General features: G+C 39.3%; 1 protein-coding gene across 3 annotated transcripts; it reads right to left on the bottom strand.

The window, feature by feature from the left end:
• Window positions 1-596: 596 nt before the first annotated feature.
• Window positions 597-19,607, bottom strand: LOC126767701 (uncharacterized). Of its 3 annotated transcripts, none has more exons than XM_050485244.1 (15): window positions 19,543-19,607; window positions 7,810-8,502; window positions 7,259-7,554; window positions 6,668-6,994; window positions 6,434-6,597; window positions 6,016-6,302; window positions 5,799-5,955; window positions 5,526-5,720; window positions 4,760-5,089; window positions 4,564-4,708; window positions 4,253-4,479; window positions 3,873-4,191; window positions 3,550-3,811; window positions 3,028-3,148; window positions 597-2,971 (listed from the first exon to the last, which is right to left on the bottom strand). In XM_050485244.1, exons 2-15 carry the CDS (start codon window positions 8,470-8,472, stop codon window positions 846-848), a joined length of 5,619 nt encoding a protein of 1,872 aa, XP_050341201.1. In that variant the 5' UTR covers window positions 8,473-8,502; window positions 19,543-19,607; the 3' UTR covers window positions 597-845. The 3 variants fall into 3 exon arrangements, with proteins under 3 accessions (XP_050341201.1, XP_050341200.1, XP_050341203.1); XM_050485243.1 differs by having other exon boundaries at window positions 19,502-19,601; XM_050485246.1 differs by having other exon boundaries at window positions 7,810-8,497; window positions 19,502-19,601.
• Window positions 19,608-19,959: the final 352 nt, after the last annotated feature.

Genomic DNA, 19,959 nt, shown 5'->3' with positions numbered 1-19,959 from the left:
GTGCCACGTGGAGAGTCGATCCGGCGCCGTTCGCAGCAACTCAGACTGGCGTATGGAACGACTTGGCGCATTTTACATCGAGATCCTAAATTGTGCAAGAACTGATGCCGTTTGACCTTCCCAAGCGACACAGAGCGAAGCGATGGACTCTTAAAAAGTTCAAAGAAGATTCGACGTTTTCGAGCCAAATTTTGTTCAGAGATGAGGCCCATTTCTGGCTCAATGGGTATATAAACAAATAAAATTGCCGCATTTGGGTCGAAGAGTAATCTGAACAGAAACAAGTGCTGCCATTTCATCTAGAAAAAACAACCGTTTGGTGTCGTTTAGGGGCCGCTTGAATCATTGGTCCATGTTTCTTGAAAAATGATGTCGGTGAAAACGTAACCGCCAATGGGCCTTGGAGCAAAACATCATACGTGCCATTCGTGCTCGAACGAGTCACCGAAAATTTACTCAACGGATGGACCATCTGAGACGTATCCGCGTCACTTTTGAAAGAGATAATGTTTACAAAATAAATATGGGGTAATAAACATACCCCACTAAATTTGAAGTTTCTATGTTTTTTTAAAGCGATTTTAAAAGAAAAGTCGTTTCTTAACACATACATACATATAAAAATCTCTATATATTACAAGTTTTGTTCACATTCGCTTTTGTATCCGTCGGATACATTGATTAATATAGTGCAAATAAAAATCTCCAAATAATCTCAATACAATCGTAGCTTACACACAAAAATAAAATTAAATATATACTGTATATATGTATAATTGTATAAATTAACAAAAAATTGAATTTAAATCATGTTTGGTTCCATGGACATTCATGTGGGTTATTGACTAGACAATGCTCTCTTTGTGACGTCTTACATATTGTTCACTTTGTGATTTATTTAATGGCTCCAATTGTGGTCGAACGCCAGCCGCATCGTAAATAGAGCTTTGGCGGCTACCACTGGCGCTGTTGTAACCCCTACCGGCTTGCGGTGAAGACTGTGACTTCTGAACACTCTCATGCGTGCTCTGCTTAGCCAATTGTGGCACGGCTATGACATCGGCCATCAATGTCTGGCGGCATAACGCCGATAGTGCTCTATTACCGCTCGCTGGTTCGGGTTCTGGTTTGGGTGCGTCTTTGCCCTTCTTGACGCCCTTGCCACGTCGGAATTTCGAGGCGAGTGTGGCAAAACCAAGCTTGCTGGATATTTTGCCCGAACGACTGACTGAACGTGGCAAGGAATCGTACACACTGCTGTCCAGATCAGTGCCAGTGTCCGAGTGTGTTGGTGTTTCGGTATAAGAGTCTCCGGTAATAGTGCCCACGCTGAAACTCTTTGGTAAATTGGCTTCTTCGCCCGCCGCTGAACTCATGCTATAGTCACTACGACGGTATTGCTCCCACGTTTCATTGCGTACAATATCGTCGCGTCGTTTCACTTGCGGTTCGGGTGTTTCGGCATGGAGATGTGCGCCGTTGCCCTGCAGAAACTCCTCCTTTGCTTTCTGCAGACGCAATGCGCGTTCGGAAAGTGGTGTACGGGGAGTATCTTGTGTTATCAGATGTAACGGTGTTGTGGGCTCAGAACTGTGCGGTGCAGGGAAGTCAAAATGCAGTGGCTGCATGCTAGTGGGTGTCAACGATTTGCGTTCGAGTTTGCGTGCAATGCGCGGTAATGTATTGTCAAACCTATCGGCGGCGTAAACTTGTGGTGAAACCTCACCGATAGAGGTGCCCGAATGCGTTTTGGCAATTTTCGTCTCAATTTTCTTGATTGTGCCACTTTGCGATTTCGAGAAAGGTATGTAATAATGTGACTTTTCGGTATTCTTTTTGAAACGGTGCTCTTTACGCACCTCTGTGGGACTGCTACCAGCAGGATTTGCGACAAACGAACCAAACTTTGCCGGACTTGCCGATTCGCGCATGAGGCTAGCACAGCTTTTGTTGATAACGCGAAAACTGTCAGACGCAAGTGGTGGACGCGCGTCCTTAGATTGTTTTTCAGCTGCTGTTACGAGTTTTTCGGCGCTATGACATTTGCGCTCATCCTCGTAATCATACTCACCGCGACGCACATCGCCCTGACTCAGAGACCTGCAAGTCGAATTGGAACGCTTGGGTGTTAGACTACCAACTTCCGTCGGTGTTTCAGAGTCAACTAAGTCCGCAGCCTCCAGCGTCGTGGGCTCTGCCTCTGACAATGATGCTTCGGTCGGCGCTTCTCCTTCCTCAGTTGGCGTTGTAATGAGTTCTCGTTCAATTACCGTGATACCACCGATTGCATTTGGCTCAGGGACTGCAGTGAATAATTTTCGTTTGGTTTTCACAAAAACATTTTCATTTTGGTTAAAATTCACATTATCTGACATATCATTCTCATCAACGACTAGTGGTCGTCTCGGTATCACTGTTGCGTTGGCTACCAGACACTTTTCGCTGCCACTTTTCGGTCGGAAAGTGTTAGTTTCGGAAAAACAGCGTTCCATGCCCACTACATTCTCGCATTGCTCAATAGGATGTCCCGGTTTCACCTTCAACACGTAGACAACATCATCGCCACCAGTCTCTTCATTTCGGCGGTAATCATCGTCGAATGAGCGCTGTTTAAGACGAAAATTCTTACGCTTTATGCGTCGTGGTGTCTCTAACACACTGTGCGTATCCGCGTCACTGCTATCGCTCTCGGTTTTACTGTTCTGTCGCGAACCTGTTTTACGCAGCCGTAATTTCTTTTTACTAACCACGCCATTGCCGCCATTACCGTTAGCGTATTGTGTACGCTGTGTTAGTTTGGGTATGTCGGTATCATCATTTTCCGGGTGTGAAGCACTCCATTCATCCGTTGCCTCCAGTGTGGTTGAAATGTGATCCTTCATTGTGTCGCTTGTAGCCATATTTTGTACGTCCACTGTGGTGATACTAATATCCGGCACGATATCTCGTGGGTAAGGAGTTGAACCGGCATCTGGGAAATGAATTAATTTTATCCAATTTGTTGTCGGGAAAAATTTATGTACTTACGTATACTTCGCCTTAACAACGACAATGATTCGTTTAGGCCCTTCAACTCCTCGTTATATTCGTTATTGCGCTCCTCCATTATTTCCTGGCAACAAGCCTCATCTAGCGGGTACTTTTCGCACTAAAAAAAGAGTATGCGATAAATAACTGTCAGTGATTTATAGATCAAAAGTCATTTTGATGAAGTTTTTATCTTTAGTTTTTTCTCGTGGTCATAAAGCAACCCGATCTCTGGTTGTATTTTATCTAGTTAGTTAGTTAAAGTTAGTTCTTTGGTAACACTCATTCAATGAATCAGACTAATGCAATCTGTCACTTAATGTTAGAAGCTCTGCGCTCTGAATATTTTAAGAAACTCAAACAAAGTTCTGAAACCTCACAAGCTATCCAAAGCTTAATTTCGTCCGAATACTATTTCTTCTTTAATAAAGATCTATTTTCCTATAATTTTACAATTTATTACCGCATATATGTTCTGCAACTGTTCTTAACAAGCCCACAGAATATGTTTTTTGAACTCACCAGGTCGCTAATTCTGCTTAATTCGCTTTGTACGTCCGATATAGCATTCAAAACGTTCGGCTTCATCAGATTATCTGAATAATACGGATAGATGTTGCGTATGTAGGTAAGCATCGTCTCACACTGCCGCAATTCGGCGTTCTGACACAATTCTGCGGAAGAAGACTTGAGCTTAGCGAAGTTCTCTTCAGTACGCTGGAGCACGGAGAGTAGTGGTGCCAAATTGGTGTGTGATTCAAAACTTTGAACTCGCCGCGTGTTGCTGTGGAGAAGTAAATTTTTTTTATTTTCTTTTAATTTCTTCCAACACAATCTTCGGTTACCAATAATCACTGCAAGCGCCTTCTTCGTATTTATAAATGGGTGTCTGTTGCTCCACAAATGTATGTGCGGTCACCAGCGGTGATGCGGTCTCCTCGATGTGATCCTCAACTTCGACCATAACCGCTTCGGGTTCTTCGTATTTCTTGTACTCATGCTCGTCAATCACATCCGAACTGCAATGATTATCCATCTCCTTCAGATCATTCACATCATTCAGCGACAAACTGGAAGCTTGCTGCGAGATCGCTGGTAGTGTGGCATTATTTTGCGCAATGCTATCCAATGAAAATGAACGTCCAAGTGTGGGGGTGTTGTCGTCTGCGTGCATAGTAAACCGTAATAAGGAATAGTAATTTTGTGTTAGTGGTGCATTTCTTACTTGCGTTAGACTCCTTCGTGATGCGATCTACTACAATTGGACGATAGCCTGGATGCAATAGTGCGAATGTCGATGACTCCGGTCCAATGCCACGTGCCTTCTCCCATTCATACAGCTTACGCGTGAACTTCCGTGAAATGCCCTCGAATTTCATGACACCCTCTGAGGTCTTCACTTCGATCTCTTTGGCGGGATGATCGGTCACGATCGCTTTGAGTTTGGCTAATCTGCAAGTGAACGAGAGAGAGAGAGAGAGAACGTGTGAGTGAGTATGTAAAAAAAAAAGAGCGTAAAGCAACGTGTGCACTCACTTTTCTAGCTTATCTTTCTCATGCGGCTTACTCTCCACAGTTTTCTTTATACTATCAGTGAGTTTACTGGAACGTTTTATGGAATCTTGACCGCCTGGTACATGACATGCACCACTCCCGCTCTGTTTCAGCTTATTCCATTGTTCTGTAAGCACAATGTATTAGAAGTCATATGAAGTATAAGTTATAAGCTTACCCAATTTCTTTTGAAAATCCTCTGGTAAGTCCTTTTGATCAGGGAGCGGTGTTAAACCTTGACCCTCCAATTTCAATTGCCCTGTCTTCCAAAGATTCCAATCAATCTTGGGCTTTGCATCGGCCGGCCCCTCACGCACCGGTGAGGTGGGCGAAATTTGTGTCGGATGTGTGCCGCCAATTGATATTTGCTTTTTCACACGCCATTTTCGCAATTTCTTCTTAAAATCGGGTGTGAGATTTTCTTCCAGAAGTTTGGCTGACAGATTGTTGTTGAAGACTGGATGCTGTGGATGCTCCTCCGGTTTGGGTGGTGTAATTAAGGCTATCGCTGTAATGTGAAAAAGTTTAACAAAAACCAAAAAAAAAAATATGTTAAGGGAACTAATAAAAAATTCAATTTTTACTAAATGATCAACACAAATTATTTTCTGGTTGTGACAAAGGTTGCCACTTCTCAAGACTTGGATTAAAAATGAAATGAAAGTCATCCAATTTGACCGCTGAGTTTTGTGAATCAAAAAAACTCCCATATATATTAAAACTCCATATTTTCAGTATTTCATAAATCTTAATAACAAATAGTTTAGGAAACGTCGATCTTCATTTCAATATTAATGTTTATTTTTTGAGATAATATTTGATCCTCGGGATACCGCATGACTTTGACATGTATTTTATTTTCACCTCACCTCAGAACCGTCAAAGTTTGACGTTTGCAACTACTAACAGAGTTAACTTTTTTATGTTAAATACCATCAACTCACCTCTGCACGCATTAGTGTTCATCTTCATTTTATCCCATTCCCGACGTTTTGCCTCAAATTCCACATCAAATTTGGCGCGTAACATCTGGTACCGTTGATTAATTTCATTTGTCTCATCGATATACGATTTATGCGATGTCAAATGATTGGGTGTGGTGGGTTCGGAAAAGTCACCACTCGATAAATCTTCACTTTCTGCAAGAAAATCGAAAAGTAAAAAAATATATATATATATTTAGATTGTCACTATAGAAATGGATTGCCTGTACGCACCGAATTCACAAAAGAATTCCGAATGACGCGAAGGACTGCTGGGCACCGACGAATTACCCGGTGAACCAATTTTCTTCGCGCGATTTAATGATTGTGTGCCATCTTTGGGGCTTTTCAGTGAGTAGGGTGAGTAAGAAAAATCCGAATCGGTAAGGTCCTGTAATATAAATGCTGTGAATAGCTCGTTGTTGCCGAAACTCAATAAATTTCAAGGTACCTGCTTGAGGTTAAGGTTCAAAGGACTAGGTGGTGGCTTCGTGCGACGTTGTGTTGTGCCTTTCAAATCGGCAACAACATTCTCTGGCAGTACCTCAAAGTCGGGAAGATTCTTATTTCTACGTAAAGATTTGATCGATGAAGATTTCTTTGCCATAAGCGTTCTCATATTGCTATCACTTTTTGAAGAGCGGCTCAGCGTTTCAATGTCATCGGGTTTTGCATGTTCCAACAGTGACGTTGCATTATCATCAATCACGCGGCTATCGCTCTTCGTGGAGTCTCTCCCTACAAGTTGAATAATATTTGTAAATCTTTTTCAGTATAAATATATTTCTTTAAAAAAAAAAAAAACAAATAAGAATATTGAAAATAAATATAATATAAATCAATGATCAATAAAGCAGTAAACAAATTACTCAGCGTGCTGCGGCAACTGCTATCAATGTCGTCCATTGAACTCGCCGAACTGATAGTGCCCGGCGTGCCAGTCTCGCTCAACAAATGTCCGGACGATGAGCTCAAGATGCTATCAGCCGAACTGCCACCACCTGTACCGGGCAACGAGGGCACACGCAAATATCTGTGATTTATTAGACATAGTTACAGTTAGTTCGTGTATATAGTTTACATTTCGGATGCCACAAACTCACCTTGCCACCTCAGTATTGACGGGCGTTAAACCCACACTCGCAGCCGCATGTTCCTTGGGCACTACGTTGTATACAATAACACCACTGCTGCCAACACCTTCGGCCAGCGCTGGCACATTGGCGCGCTCCCACTTGAAAGCCGCCTTGACCTTCGTCCACTTCGATACCTTCGATTTGCCCTCACTGTAGGTACTTTGTCGGCGCAGCATATGCGGCAATGCGCTGGAACTTTTCGAATCGCGCTCATGGTCCGAGCGTACAGCCAATGTTGCAGCAGACGTGCATGCCACATCGTCTATCATCATTGATTTGCTGCGCTCACGTTGTCTGTGAACAAAGATAGTAGTAAATAAGCAACAAAATTTGAGAAAAAAGCTCGCCAAACAAACACCTGTAAATATGGCGAGTGCATGGAGAAGCAAGCAAGCGAGAAAGAGCAAGTAAGCAAGTGAGAAAGAGCAAACAAACGAGCGTGTACTCGCGAGTAAGCGTAGAAGACGCGCTCACACTCACTGTTGCTAACGAGCACCCGGCAGCGCTCGCTTAGCTCTCAACAGGTGTTTGCCATCAGTACTCTTTTTGAATACTCACTGTTTGAGAGCGCCACGTTTTATCGATGAGGGATTGCTGCCGCCGCCGCCGAAAGCGCTGAAACTGCTAAAACTGAGCGATGTAGGGGCCGGTGTGGTGGGCGCTGGCGTTGTGGCCGTTTCGCCTAACATGGATTCGACGAGCGCGATCGATTCCTCCAAATCGGCCTCGGTCTCGGAGTATTGCTCTTGCTCGTGCTCGTGCTGTTGCTGCAAATATTGTTTTTGTTGCTGCTGTTGTTGTTGTTGGCGCAATTGTTGTTGCCGTCTACTACGCACCTCTTTGGCAGTCTGCATCTGCGTTGTGGTTTGTAGGTCGAATTCGTACGACGCGCGCGGCATGAGAAAGTTGGAAGAAAAGCAAGAAAATTGCGCGCGTGAGTGTGTTAGTCTATTTATTTATGTACTTTATTTGCTGTGTTTATTTGTGCCGCTTTGCTGTTGGGTTTCCCATTTGTATTTATGTATATTTATATTTTTAAATATTTTTTTTGTATCTTAACTTTTTTTCCTTTTTCTTTTTGGTTTTGTTTTTGATACACTTGATCTCACCTTTTCGTTAAGTAGATTCACGTAATTGAGGCACTCCCGCTGCCGTCGCCATTTCGCCGCCTCATCGATATATTTATCCCACAATGCGTAGAGGCGCGATAGTTGCTCCACCGCGCCGTGCGCTGCCAACAGCGCCGCCAAGCTGCTGCCCAAGCGACCCTGCAGCGGCTCGATGAATTGGGTGCACTCCTGTCGCATGTGTTGACAGTAGGCGCAGCGCGTTGGCTCCACATCGTGCCGTTCATAAGGCGCTTGTTTTTGTTGTTGTTGATGCTGCTGTTGCAATTGCAGCGTGTGTGGTTGTAGTTGTTGTTGCTGTTGCTGTTGCTGCTTGTTCGCCGCCTCATGCGCCGCCTTACAATCGTTGGCGATGATCTTGTAGAGTGTTTTGTAGAATTCCTCCTCGCTTTCGACATAATTGAAGAGCGTGTGGTAGCCAGCTGGCAGCTCTTCTTTGCTTTTGATTGGAAATTGGAAAATATTATCCGTTTGACGTGGATCTGGTGGTGGTGATGGCAATGTTTCATACACATATTGGCCGGAAGTGCGGCGCGACGGGGACTTCGCTGCGTTTGCTTGCGGTTGTGTTGGTGTAATATGCGTGGCGGCGGCCGTAAGCGGCATGGAACGTGCCGATAACGGACGTTCGGGCAGTTTGTCCATTATTTGCGGTTATTACACTGATTAACTGTACTGCAATTGAAAATATATTGCGATAATGACATTTTTAAAGAAATTTCAAATACGTACATACATATCTACTATATGAAAGCGCATACATATGTATACAAATTGAAAATCGTTGTCAGATATAATAACCAATATATAACCATTTTATAACGAAAATATGAGTGTATAGTAACCAATATATAACCATTTTATAACGAAAATATGAGTGTAGGATAACCAATATATAACCATTTTATAACGTAAATATGAGTGTATGATAACCAATATATAACCATTTTATAACGAAAATATGAGTGTATGATAACCAATATATAACCATTTTATAACGAAAATATGAGTGTATGATAACCAATATATAACCATTTTATAACGAAAATATGAGTGTATGATAACCAATATATAACCATTTTATAACGAAAATATGGGTGTATGATAACCAATATATAACCATTTTATAACGAAAATATGAGTGTATGATAACCAATATATAACCATTTTATAACGAAAATATGAGTGTGTGATAACCAATATATAACCATTTTATAACGAAAATATGAGTGTATGATAACCAATATATAACCATTTTATAAGGAAAATATGAGTGTATGATAACCAATATATAACCATTTTATAACGTAAATATGAGAGTGTATGATAACCAATATATAACCATTTTATAATGAAAATATGAGTGTATGATAACCAATATATAACCATTTTATAATGAAAATATGAGTGTAGGATAACCAATATATAACCATTTTATAACGAAAATATGAGTGTGTGATATCCAATATATAACCATTTTATAACGAAAATATGAGTGTATGATAACCAATATATAACCATTTTATAACGAAAATATGAGTGTATGATAACCAATATATAACCATTTTATAACGAAAATATGAGTGTGTGATAACCAATATATAACCATTTTATAACCAAAAATCAAATTTTGTTTCAATATTAGTGGTTTCTATTATCGCTTTGTATATGTTTGTACATAACGGTATTTCATAATTTTCATATTTATAAACATCGATTCAACACTTCATGCAGCATCCTTCAGTTTTAATAGCAGAAAATAATGCCTAGTAAATTTTTCGCAATTTCTCTAATATTCGTTTCAAGTATAAACATTGCCGCATTGGCTTATACACAGCTGTGTATACATATGCACACGTCTACATACAGATATTTGCATATAAAAATGAGTGTTTTGTTTACTTTAGACGTCGTATGTGGCGAAATTGTAACAAGTGCGTTGTGTTAGGTTCCGAAGTGGAGCCACTCGCCCTCAATAATATTCAATGGAAATTGTGAATTTCATCAGTCCAATAACTAGCGTGATTTATTTGCGTTTTGCCACTTTGATACCATAAAAATAGGCGAAACTTGGAATTATTTACATATAATAAACTAGTTGTAAAGTTGTTTCAAAAATATTACTCATACGCCTTGTCGACTATGATTTTAATATGTGTTGTCCACATGTATATACGTACAAATACAAATACATACATATGTATGTGTACATACACGCATACATGCAATATTTTCTGCCAGTTGCTAGCCTCTGTGGGACTGCGAGATCTTTCTGGCCTAGAGCATAACGTGGGAGAACTACTGAACTACTTGCCCTTACCAAAGTTTATGTTGCCGAAATTGTAGGAGTTCTTACTGAACTCACTGTCCCATTGGCATCCATGCAGTGAAGCTAAAAATTCATTCGGACGCAAACTGTTAAAGCTTCCAGCTTTTGCAAGTCTGAGGTTGAAACCTATCGGCAGTAATAACTTCGGCCAGGAAACATAGCCACCTCAAATAACTTGTGATCAGCTCAAAGCGCTTCGTTGTTTTATGAGAATGTTTAGGTTTAATATTATAGGTACTACAATGGGCCGGCTATAAGCTGTCCAAATGAGATTCCGGTTAGGATTGCCATCGTAATCTAACCTAACCTAATAATTCGTTGTTGTTATTGTTGTTGTAGCGAGAGAGAAAGAAAAACATTCGCAAATTGGCATTTCTTGGCGATTAAAAATCCGTGTCGTGTTTATTTAGAGAGCTTTGAATAAATTGAATATATCTATATTTACAAACTTTGCGTTGGTCCCAGAAGTACGGATCTTAATTGGTTACGGTTAGCGTACATTGAAATAGGATAATATAGAAATTTCATAAATATTGAAAATACCTCGATGAAAACCTAGAAACAAGCAACCTTGTTATAGTGTATAGTGGAAAAAGATATTTGAAGCAGGAGTGGTGAGGAGTTTCTTTGGTCTCTCTTATGTGTTAAGTTCTCATAAATCATTATTGACATCTTGAGGTTATCCGGCAAAAATTAAGTAAACAAATTTCTTTGATCCAACGAAAGATTTTACGTGCCATATAAACACTTAATGCTTTGTCATTGCTAGCTGAAAAACGATAACTACTACAAAACGAATTTGTGTGTTGTCGGTTCCAAACTCAGTACAAACCTAAGCGCTGGAAAGCAGTATTGTGCTCCGCTCCTAACGACTTTCCCAATATTATTTGTTGCTATCTATATAGTGTTGCAGATGAGTTTGAGATAAATAAAGCATACTAAAAGCATTGTTAGAATAATCCATATGGGATCACTTGTTTCGATTTTAGAGTATATTTCAAAGTGGTCAATTGGCAAAATGGAACAGTTGATTTTCACTTGAGAAGCAAAATCATTCACCGTGCACAGGAGTGAATAGACAGTGACAACTATTAAAAACTTGATGCTATGTTCTGTAGGCATGCTGCCAGAGTCTCTGGCGAACGCAATCCTGGCCAAAGCTTGCCGCTTCTGGGCGACTGCTCTCTTCAGATCCAACAGACGGTCTAATTTTTGACAGCATTAGTCCGAATTAAGAGTTTGCTCTTAGGTGCTGTGCTCGTACTAGCTGATTCCCTTCCAATCCCACCAAACACATAGCCGTCATCATCATCAGCTTTAGCAATTGTTCGATGTTCTTGTGGTCAGACTTGACGATTTCTATTATTTTATCGATATTCTCGACAATTGGCTTTCCAAAGCGAGCGATAAACATGCTTATAGAAATAATTATTTGGTAATTGACAAAAGAGTTATTAACTTTATAACAATGAGTAGCTTCTTTTATCTAAATTTGACTCACTAAAGCAATCAAGAAAACTGCCATTAATACCAACTAATGATCAAAACGTCAATAAAATAAAGGAATTGTTGCTTGACAATTGAGAATTAAGATCAGATAAGGAAGGATCAGTAAAAACCATTTTGAAAGATCATTTGGGCCTAAGATAAGTGAAAGCACGACTGGTTACTTAATCACTCAATTTTTTGAAAAAAAATTAACGTCTAGGAAGCAATGCTTTCCGACGATCAAGATTTCATGAAACTTATTATTACCGGCAATGAGTCTTGGATCAATGCCTACGGCCCGGAAACAGACGAGCCGAAGACGAAAAAACCACGTCAAAGCAGCTCAAAAATCAAGATTATGTTGATAGCTTTCTGCCATTATCGCGATGTGGTGCAACCCAACTTCATTTTGACCGGCCAGACTATCAACAAGGAATACTACAAGTGTATTTGAGTGTTATGCGTCGTTTGCGCGAATCTATTCGTAAAAAGAGACAGGAATTATGAGCCGACAACTCTTGGTTTTTTCACCATGATAATGCCTGTCGCCTACTGCATTAGATTTTCTCCGAATTTTCAATCAATAACGTGCATCAACCACCGTATTCGCCTGATTTAGCTTTTGACATTAAACGTGAATCGCTACGCGCTTTGAAGGCTATTCCGGAAATTGATTTTAACAACTGTTGCGTGGTTTGGGAAAAACGCTGGAACAAGTGTATTGGGGCCAAGGAAGATTACTTTGAGAGGACGATATAGATTTTGAAGAACAAATTAAGAATTTTAAAATTACGAACAAAGTCTTACTATATTTTTCTCATAGCAGTATATATTTAGACATATGTATGTATATCTTTATATATATAAATCTTCTGACCGTGTGTTTGTAATTGAACTGCTCCTAAACGGCTGGACCGATTTTGATGAAATTTTTGTGTGTGTTTAAAGAGATTCGAGGATGGTTTAGATTCACAATTTGGTCCACTGGAAAATGTTTTTTTAAATAAATTTTTCATTTGTAATTAATTGCTAATTTTGGAATGTTTTACATTGGATCCGATAGATTGAGGTTTGAATATTGGATACTGCGATGGTAGTATCCAATATTCAAACCTTAAATTGGCGTAAACGTGCAATAAACAAAATGATGCCAAAGTAAAAGGCGACATCTGTAGACAAGTTTTCATAATGTTTTCGTACTTAAGTAATAAATTGGGTGATTCAATATATCTATGGGTAGCTATATCTATATATAAAAAAGAAAGTTGTGTTAGTTGCACCATTTATAACTCAAGAACGGCTAAACCGATTTGGCTGAAAATTGGTGGAGAAGCAGCTTAGAACCAGGGTAAGGACATAGGATACCTTTTATCTCTTTATGTCAAAATTTAATACAACTCATAAATACAAAAATTATATTTCAAATAATAAGCATTTGTTTAAAATTTATGTTTGTAGGAATCATTTGAATATATGCGTACAATTATAAATAGATTCTTCCTCAAAAATAATACTATTGCTAAGTATTTGGATTAGTAGAAAGGAACTACAACCAAATACGAAGTAAAATAGATTATAACTGGCTCAGTAATCAGTCGTTGAGTATGTAACATACCACGTGCATCCCAAAAGGCTGATGTTATAAGCTTTTCCGCTGACTTTTTCGTCTTTCCACGCCTGAGAACTGGTTCATCATGTGCAGTGCACTAGAATGACTGTCGATTGGACTGCAGTGGGAAATGATGGAGCTATAGTTCTATCACTGACGAAAAATTTCGGCTTTATTCCGATTTGAGAGCACTTAAACACTGCTCAGAATCAGTTATTCGTTGTTTTTGTTGGATTCTGAACTTGCGAGGCACCCACTTTGCACAGAACTTTCGCCTCTTTAAGCTTAGCAAATATCTTTTCAACGGTGGACTTCCCTGAGCCCAAATTCAACAGTATTTTCCCCCAAAAAGCAATGCTTTATTAACACTCAAAATGCCTCATGATCCATTTTTTTTTAAAACTAACACACGTTGCTTCATAAAAATAATATATCTCATTAACTAATAGTTATAATCCAACCAATAGAAATCATATAGTAGTAGTAGTATTATCTATGTATCAGCCACAGTGGACGGGTCCTCTAGTAATGTATGTATGTATATCTATATAAACTACTGCATCATAAAAGCTTCCATCCATTCATGCACTTCTCAATTTCATATACATAACTCTGTACATATATAAGTATATACATATATCTTCATATATACATAAGCACTCCTGCGTGCACCACATTTCTTCGATAATTTCCTTTTAATCCTGTTGTAGACTTGAATTACTTAAACCTGAGCAGAATATACTTTTAATATCATAATAATATAAAATATATGACATACGATAATTAATGTTGCCTTAAACATTATTTTCACACCTTGTAAAGTGGAACAGCGACGGTGCTATAACGTCACGACGACCGAGTTTCAGCGCTACGCGGGGAAATGGTGGCAAGCACAGTCTACAAAATGCATATACACATGTGTGTGTGCGTTTATGTGCGTAATACGAAAGGAATCAGCGTGAGTGCGATATCTCAGGCGAAGCTCTTAAATCGAAAATTGAACATGCAGCGTTCGAATAAACTAAGTTGATTCAGATTTTAAGTATACGCACACCTACATACATATATACATTAGTATGTATGTCTGTGCAAATCTATATATTTCTACATGCTTCTAGGCGCACACCTAGTAAGAAATTAAGAACGTGAAAGTTTATTGTTTTAAGGCCATGCAGGTTTATTCGTAAAGTAATAGGACTGAGTCGATTAAAAAATAAATTATTGAAACAAAAACTTTGGTCACACGAGTCACCTCCCAACACGGTCTTCCTCAGCGACGTCTTCCTGGCCCTCCAAAAAGGTCACCGAAACACACCACTTCCTGCTAATGCAACATCTGGGTAAACCTGCTTGATCATATTCAACGTCTCTGTCGCAGATTTACCGTGTTTCACACAGAATTTAATCGCGTACCTTTGCTCTAATGAACGCTGTATTTTCGGCTTGCACTACTCACAGAAACACGTCGCGCGAATATGTTTGACTCTCAGGTGCTTGGAGACAACTGACCAGCCGCTAGCTTAGCCAGGAACGCCCTCTATCGAATCCAGTCGGTGCGCGCACGCTCCGAAGTACAGTCGCGGCGGAAGAAAATCAGTCCTATTACTTTCCGGACAAACCCTGTAAGTCAGTTATCTTCACGACGTATTATTTAAGTGGGGTTTCTCTCCTAAGTTTAAAGGTAAAATACAAATACTATTTATATGACAGATCCCGCCTTGAATTCCGTCTTAAATCTGAATACTTCTTGGTACGATCAGCCTTTGTCAAAACATTGTCTAACAGCATCTACTCCAAAGTCCTCATGAGCGGAACAAGGAAAAAGGAAAGCTCTATCGTCGCAGTTTACAGCAGCTGCTTAGTCGGTACACCTCAGTAGTGCGTTGCGATTTTTTACAATGAACAAAGAATTTGTCTCAAATATGGTGATTAATTTTTATCAAAAACATCAGCTTGCGATGGGTATAAAGCTTTCAAAGACGGTCGAGAGATCGTTGAAGACATGCCACGTTCTGAACCAATGAAAATATTAAAAAAGTAAGGGATATGTTGCTAAAATCTTCAGGCAAGCGTTAGAGAGATGGCAAGAGAGCTCGACATCTCTCGCGAGTCCGTTCGTCCCAATAAAGCTGATTTTTTTTCAAAAAGAGTACCGTAAACAGGTCTCTTTAGACATGCTTGATCGTGCGAATTCCGATCCCACATTCATGGAGATTTTTTTAACTGCCGATGAGATATGGGTTTATGAGTTTGACATGTAAACGCGAAAAACCGAGCCGAAACCAAAAAAACCACGCCAAAGGCGCTCAAAAATCAAGGTGATGCCCATTGCTTTTCTTTCGATATACGTAGTTTCATGACACATGAATTTGTTCCAAAGAGACAGACGGCCAATAAGTAGTTCTATTTGGCCGTATTAAGGCTTCTGCGTGAGAACATCTGGCGAAAACGACAGGAATTATTTAAGAACAATTCATGTTTTACAAGATGATTATGATTATGAACATTTGATCGTTGGCCATATCTGCGTAGATTTAAAATTAAAGTACAAAATTGACCATTCGCCGGATATTGAAAAACAGAGCTACTCGCCTACTTCTATCATAATAAGGAGTATTCTCCGGAACTTGTAGTCACAAAGCTAATTTAGGCAGAGTTTCACTCCATTTTCCGATTTCTTTGATCTATTATTGGAACAAGCAATTCCGCTAGTGAGATTGTGTAAAGAAACTGAGCGATAGGAATGACTAGATAAATTTAGTTATGAACCCGGCAAGTAACGGCCGTCGAAACTGCAGCACATTCAATTTCATTTGCGCGCCATACATGCCGTGCAACTCTTAAGGCCTTTGCGGGAGAAAGAGATTAACAATCACATATACCCGCGACTGTGCAAACTCATAAGTTACAACGACCAACCTAGCCTCAGCATACTGATAAATATAGACCCTAATTTTCGATAAATGTCCTCCATGAAGTCACAAGATATTGGGTAGACGAAAAAGTCTTTTCGTATTTTGTCAATAGATGTCGTTGCAGTCGAATATCTCCAGTGCTACCAATCACATTGTATCATACCATATATGTAGTGTTGAAAAGGTGAGATTTTAAGCTTCACGTAAACAAAATAAATTAAATGTGGGGAAGTTGAAAAAAGTTACAGCTGTTTAAAAATGAGTGAAAATAGTGAAGAAATTCGCTATATTTTGAAATTTTTGTATTAAAAAGAATGAAATTTGTTAAGTTTACGGAGACGATGATGCTGTATCAGTTCGTGTAGCAAAACAATGATTCGCTCGCTTCCGTTCTGGAAATTGAAAAAGTCGATGGAATTATAGAAAAGATTGGCCAGCACCGTCACATAAGCAGCCATGGCATTGCTAAGGAACTTAAGATTCATCAACAAACAGTTTTGAACCATTTAAAAAAGGTTGGCTACAAAAAGAAGCTCGATGTTTGGGTACCACATGAATTGTTTGTGAAAAATTGAATGGACCGAATTAACATCTGCGATTCATTGCTGAAATGAAATGACATCGAACCACCTCTGAAGCGAATGGTAACAGGAGACAAAAAGTGGATCAAATACGACAATAATGTGCGAAAAAGATCATGGTCCAAACGTGGTGAAGCTCAAAACACGGTCACACGGTTATGCTGAGTGTTTGGTGGGATTGGAAAGGAATCATCCACTATAAGCTGCTCCAGCCTGTTCGAACGATTGATTCTACATTTTACTGTCAACAGCTGATGAGATTGAAGCAAGCAATCGAAAAAAACGGCCAGAACTGATCAACAGAGAGGGCTTCGTCTTCCGTCAGGACAACGCTAGACCACACACATCTTTGATGACTCGGCAAAATCTGGGTGAGCTTGGCTGGGAAGTTTTGATGCATGCACCATATAACCCTGACCTGGCACCATCGGACTACCATTTGTTTCGGTCAATGCAGGACTCCCTTAATGGAGTAAAGTTGGCTTCAAGAAAAGCCTGTGAAAAATAAGTTGAATTTTGATTAGAAATACGAAAATACTTTTTCGACTACCCTATATTACGCCTTAGTCCAAAGCCCTTATTTTCGCTACAAGGTACACACCTGCATAAATATTCCTCATGAAAATGAAGTGCAACGTTGGTGGAACCCAAAAGAGGCCTTATTGTGAACTGGAAAGGTGTTGCGCGAAAATGCGTTGGGCAAGTGTGTTTATATTGAACGTCGCGGACCAGAGTGGCTTGCCGCTACATTAACGTTCGCTAACAAATTGCGGCGAAGAAAGAAAAACCAAAATAAACACGTAGCGCGTCCAGTACAAAATATAAATATGTATGTATGTAATTAATAATGTATGTATGTATATAAGTAAATATGTGCATTTGTATGTATGCAGGGTATGAAAAAGGCAAAAACTTTCTATGTACACACATACATATGTATGTATGTATTTGGGAAATATTGTCGAAAATATTGAAATACGCTTTGCTTTTGGCATGTGGAAAATGTGATTTCCAAATCGAGCGCTGCTGCCGTCGATCGTGCGTGATTTGGAAATGTTTTGAAATGCATTCGAATTGAAATGTTTTCGAAAATAAAAATTGCAACGCAGATGAAATGTGTATGACGGAAAGGAAGTCGTTGCAGACGGCGGATGCGTGCATATTCGGCATTTTGTAGGAAAACGTGTATCGTATAACGGTTGAGTTTACATTTTGCGTCGCGCCAACGATCGTGTTATTTACATACATATTTGTATATGTGTGTTTCCATGTATGTAAATATGTATGTGTGTCAGTATGCATATTTTGACGTTTGCCTTCACAGAACTTTTTGCAAATCAATTTATGATAAATGCGTCTAAATAAGTTTGGGTGTGTGCACGTCTGTGGGTGAGTGCCCACCATGGACCCTGACAGCACAAACGCCCATTTCGAGCACAATGAACTTTTCACTAACGTCGAAATTATTGCGAATTTCGAAACACGCGCTGGCGTTCCGCATGCTGGCGCAAGGAGCGCGGCATTACGCTCGATCACATACTCACATACATACATACATACATATGTATGTATGTACACACATATATAGTAATGTCTATGTGCACCCGCTGTTACAACATTGCTGCGTGCGAAATGTTCACCTTTTTCCAAAACGTTTTTTAATTAAAAATTTGAGTTTTTTTTTATTTGCTGCTGCTGCTTCTTCTATGTGTTCTTCCACCCCACTTAACTATGAGGTAATTCGTTTTTGAGACTTTCACACTTTCATTCTTTATTCGTGAGTTTTCGCCAATTTATTTTTATTTATTTCGAATTTCTTGTATTGTTTTTGTTTCAAACGTTTTTCAACTGCTTGCCACATTCGTGTATACACAATGGCCAACAACAAAAACACACACGGGTATACATATGTGTGTATGTATGTACATTTGGTTGTTGGCTGTACAAGCACACACTTTTTGTTTCCACTTTTAGAACAAACCATAAATTCTCTCCATTTAATACAACAACAACAAGTACAAAAATGCCAAGTAGCAGCAGAAATAGCTGAATAATTTCAAAACTGTGTGCACTTTCAGCCAACGAAAGCACACATACACACACACGCGCGCACTTTTAGATATATGTATATCGCTTTGTGGGTTTGTGTGTGTGTGTGCCATATATACATACATATATTAGATACTTAGGCACGAATGGTTATACACAACCGACTTTTTCACAATATGCCAGACAATTTCGTTAATTTCCAGCACTCATAATCCCTTGAAAATATTTTTTTGTTTTCGAAAACTTTTTTGAAAACACTGTAACCTACTCAATAGCCTTCGGAATTTAATGCTTTCGACTGCAGTGCGAGAGTGTTGTGTAAACGTTTTTTTACTGCAAATGATTTTTCACATTTCACTTTTCAATTTCACTTTTTAACATTTCGGCGAACTTATTATAGTTTTGAAAAAAAATTCAAAAATATTTCAAAAATTTTTTTTAAAACTTTCGGTGTGTTTTATTTTTGAAAAAATAAAAAAACTCAAAAATTTCTCAAAAAAATTTCAAAACTTTTTCAAAATTTTTTTTTTTTAATTTTTTTTTTGCTTTAATATTTTATTTCATAATTATTTTTTTAGTTTTTCCACCCTAAATTTTCAAAATTTTTCCATTAACTTTAAATTTTTATTTTAATTTTTCAATTTCACTTCATTACACCGCCGCCCCCTTCACTTCCCCACCCAATTCTGCGCTATATACCCACCGTTCAGGTATATTTGTATGTGTATGTGCCGTCGTTTTTACCGTTTCAGCACCAACAACCGATCCATGCCGTACTATTGCACGTCGTCGTGTGTTCTCGCCGTCGCCCAAAACTTTTCTGATCTTTGCAATTTATAATGAAAGTCTTCGCCCTCTATAACTGTAACTGTAGAAGAATCTTTGTCTGAGGCTGCGAAAGCTCTCAGTAGCGGCTAAGAGCACTTCGGTTCCACGACCATGCCAATTCCGCTGACAGCGCTATGCCTCGTGCATTTATTTACAAAAATCTCCGTGTGCGTCGGTGTGTGTGTGTTCGTGATGTCCCAACCGTTTGGGGTTGGGTGGTGATTTGGTTAAGCATCTCTATCTCTTGTCCGTTGCTCGGCATTTTCATTTCGCTCATAGCGCTTTGCTAAATTGCCGTTACGCAGTGGGAGATAAAAATAAAAAATGTTTCCT

This window comes from Bactrocera neohumeralis, chromosome 2, assembly GCF_024586455.1.
Source record: "Bactrocera neohumeralis isolate Rockhampton chromosome 2, APGP_CSIRO_Bneo_wtdbg2-racon-allhic-juicebox.fasta_v2, whole genome shotgun sequence".
Lineage (NCBI taxonomy): Eukaryota > Metazoa > Arthropoda > Insecta > Diptera > Tephritidae > Bactrocera > Bactrocera neohumeralis.
Note: the sequence above shows the minus strand (reverse complement) of the source record. Positions and strands in the feature narration are given on the sequence as shown.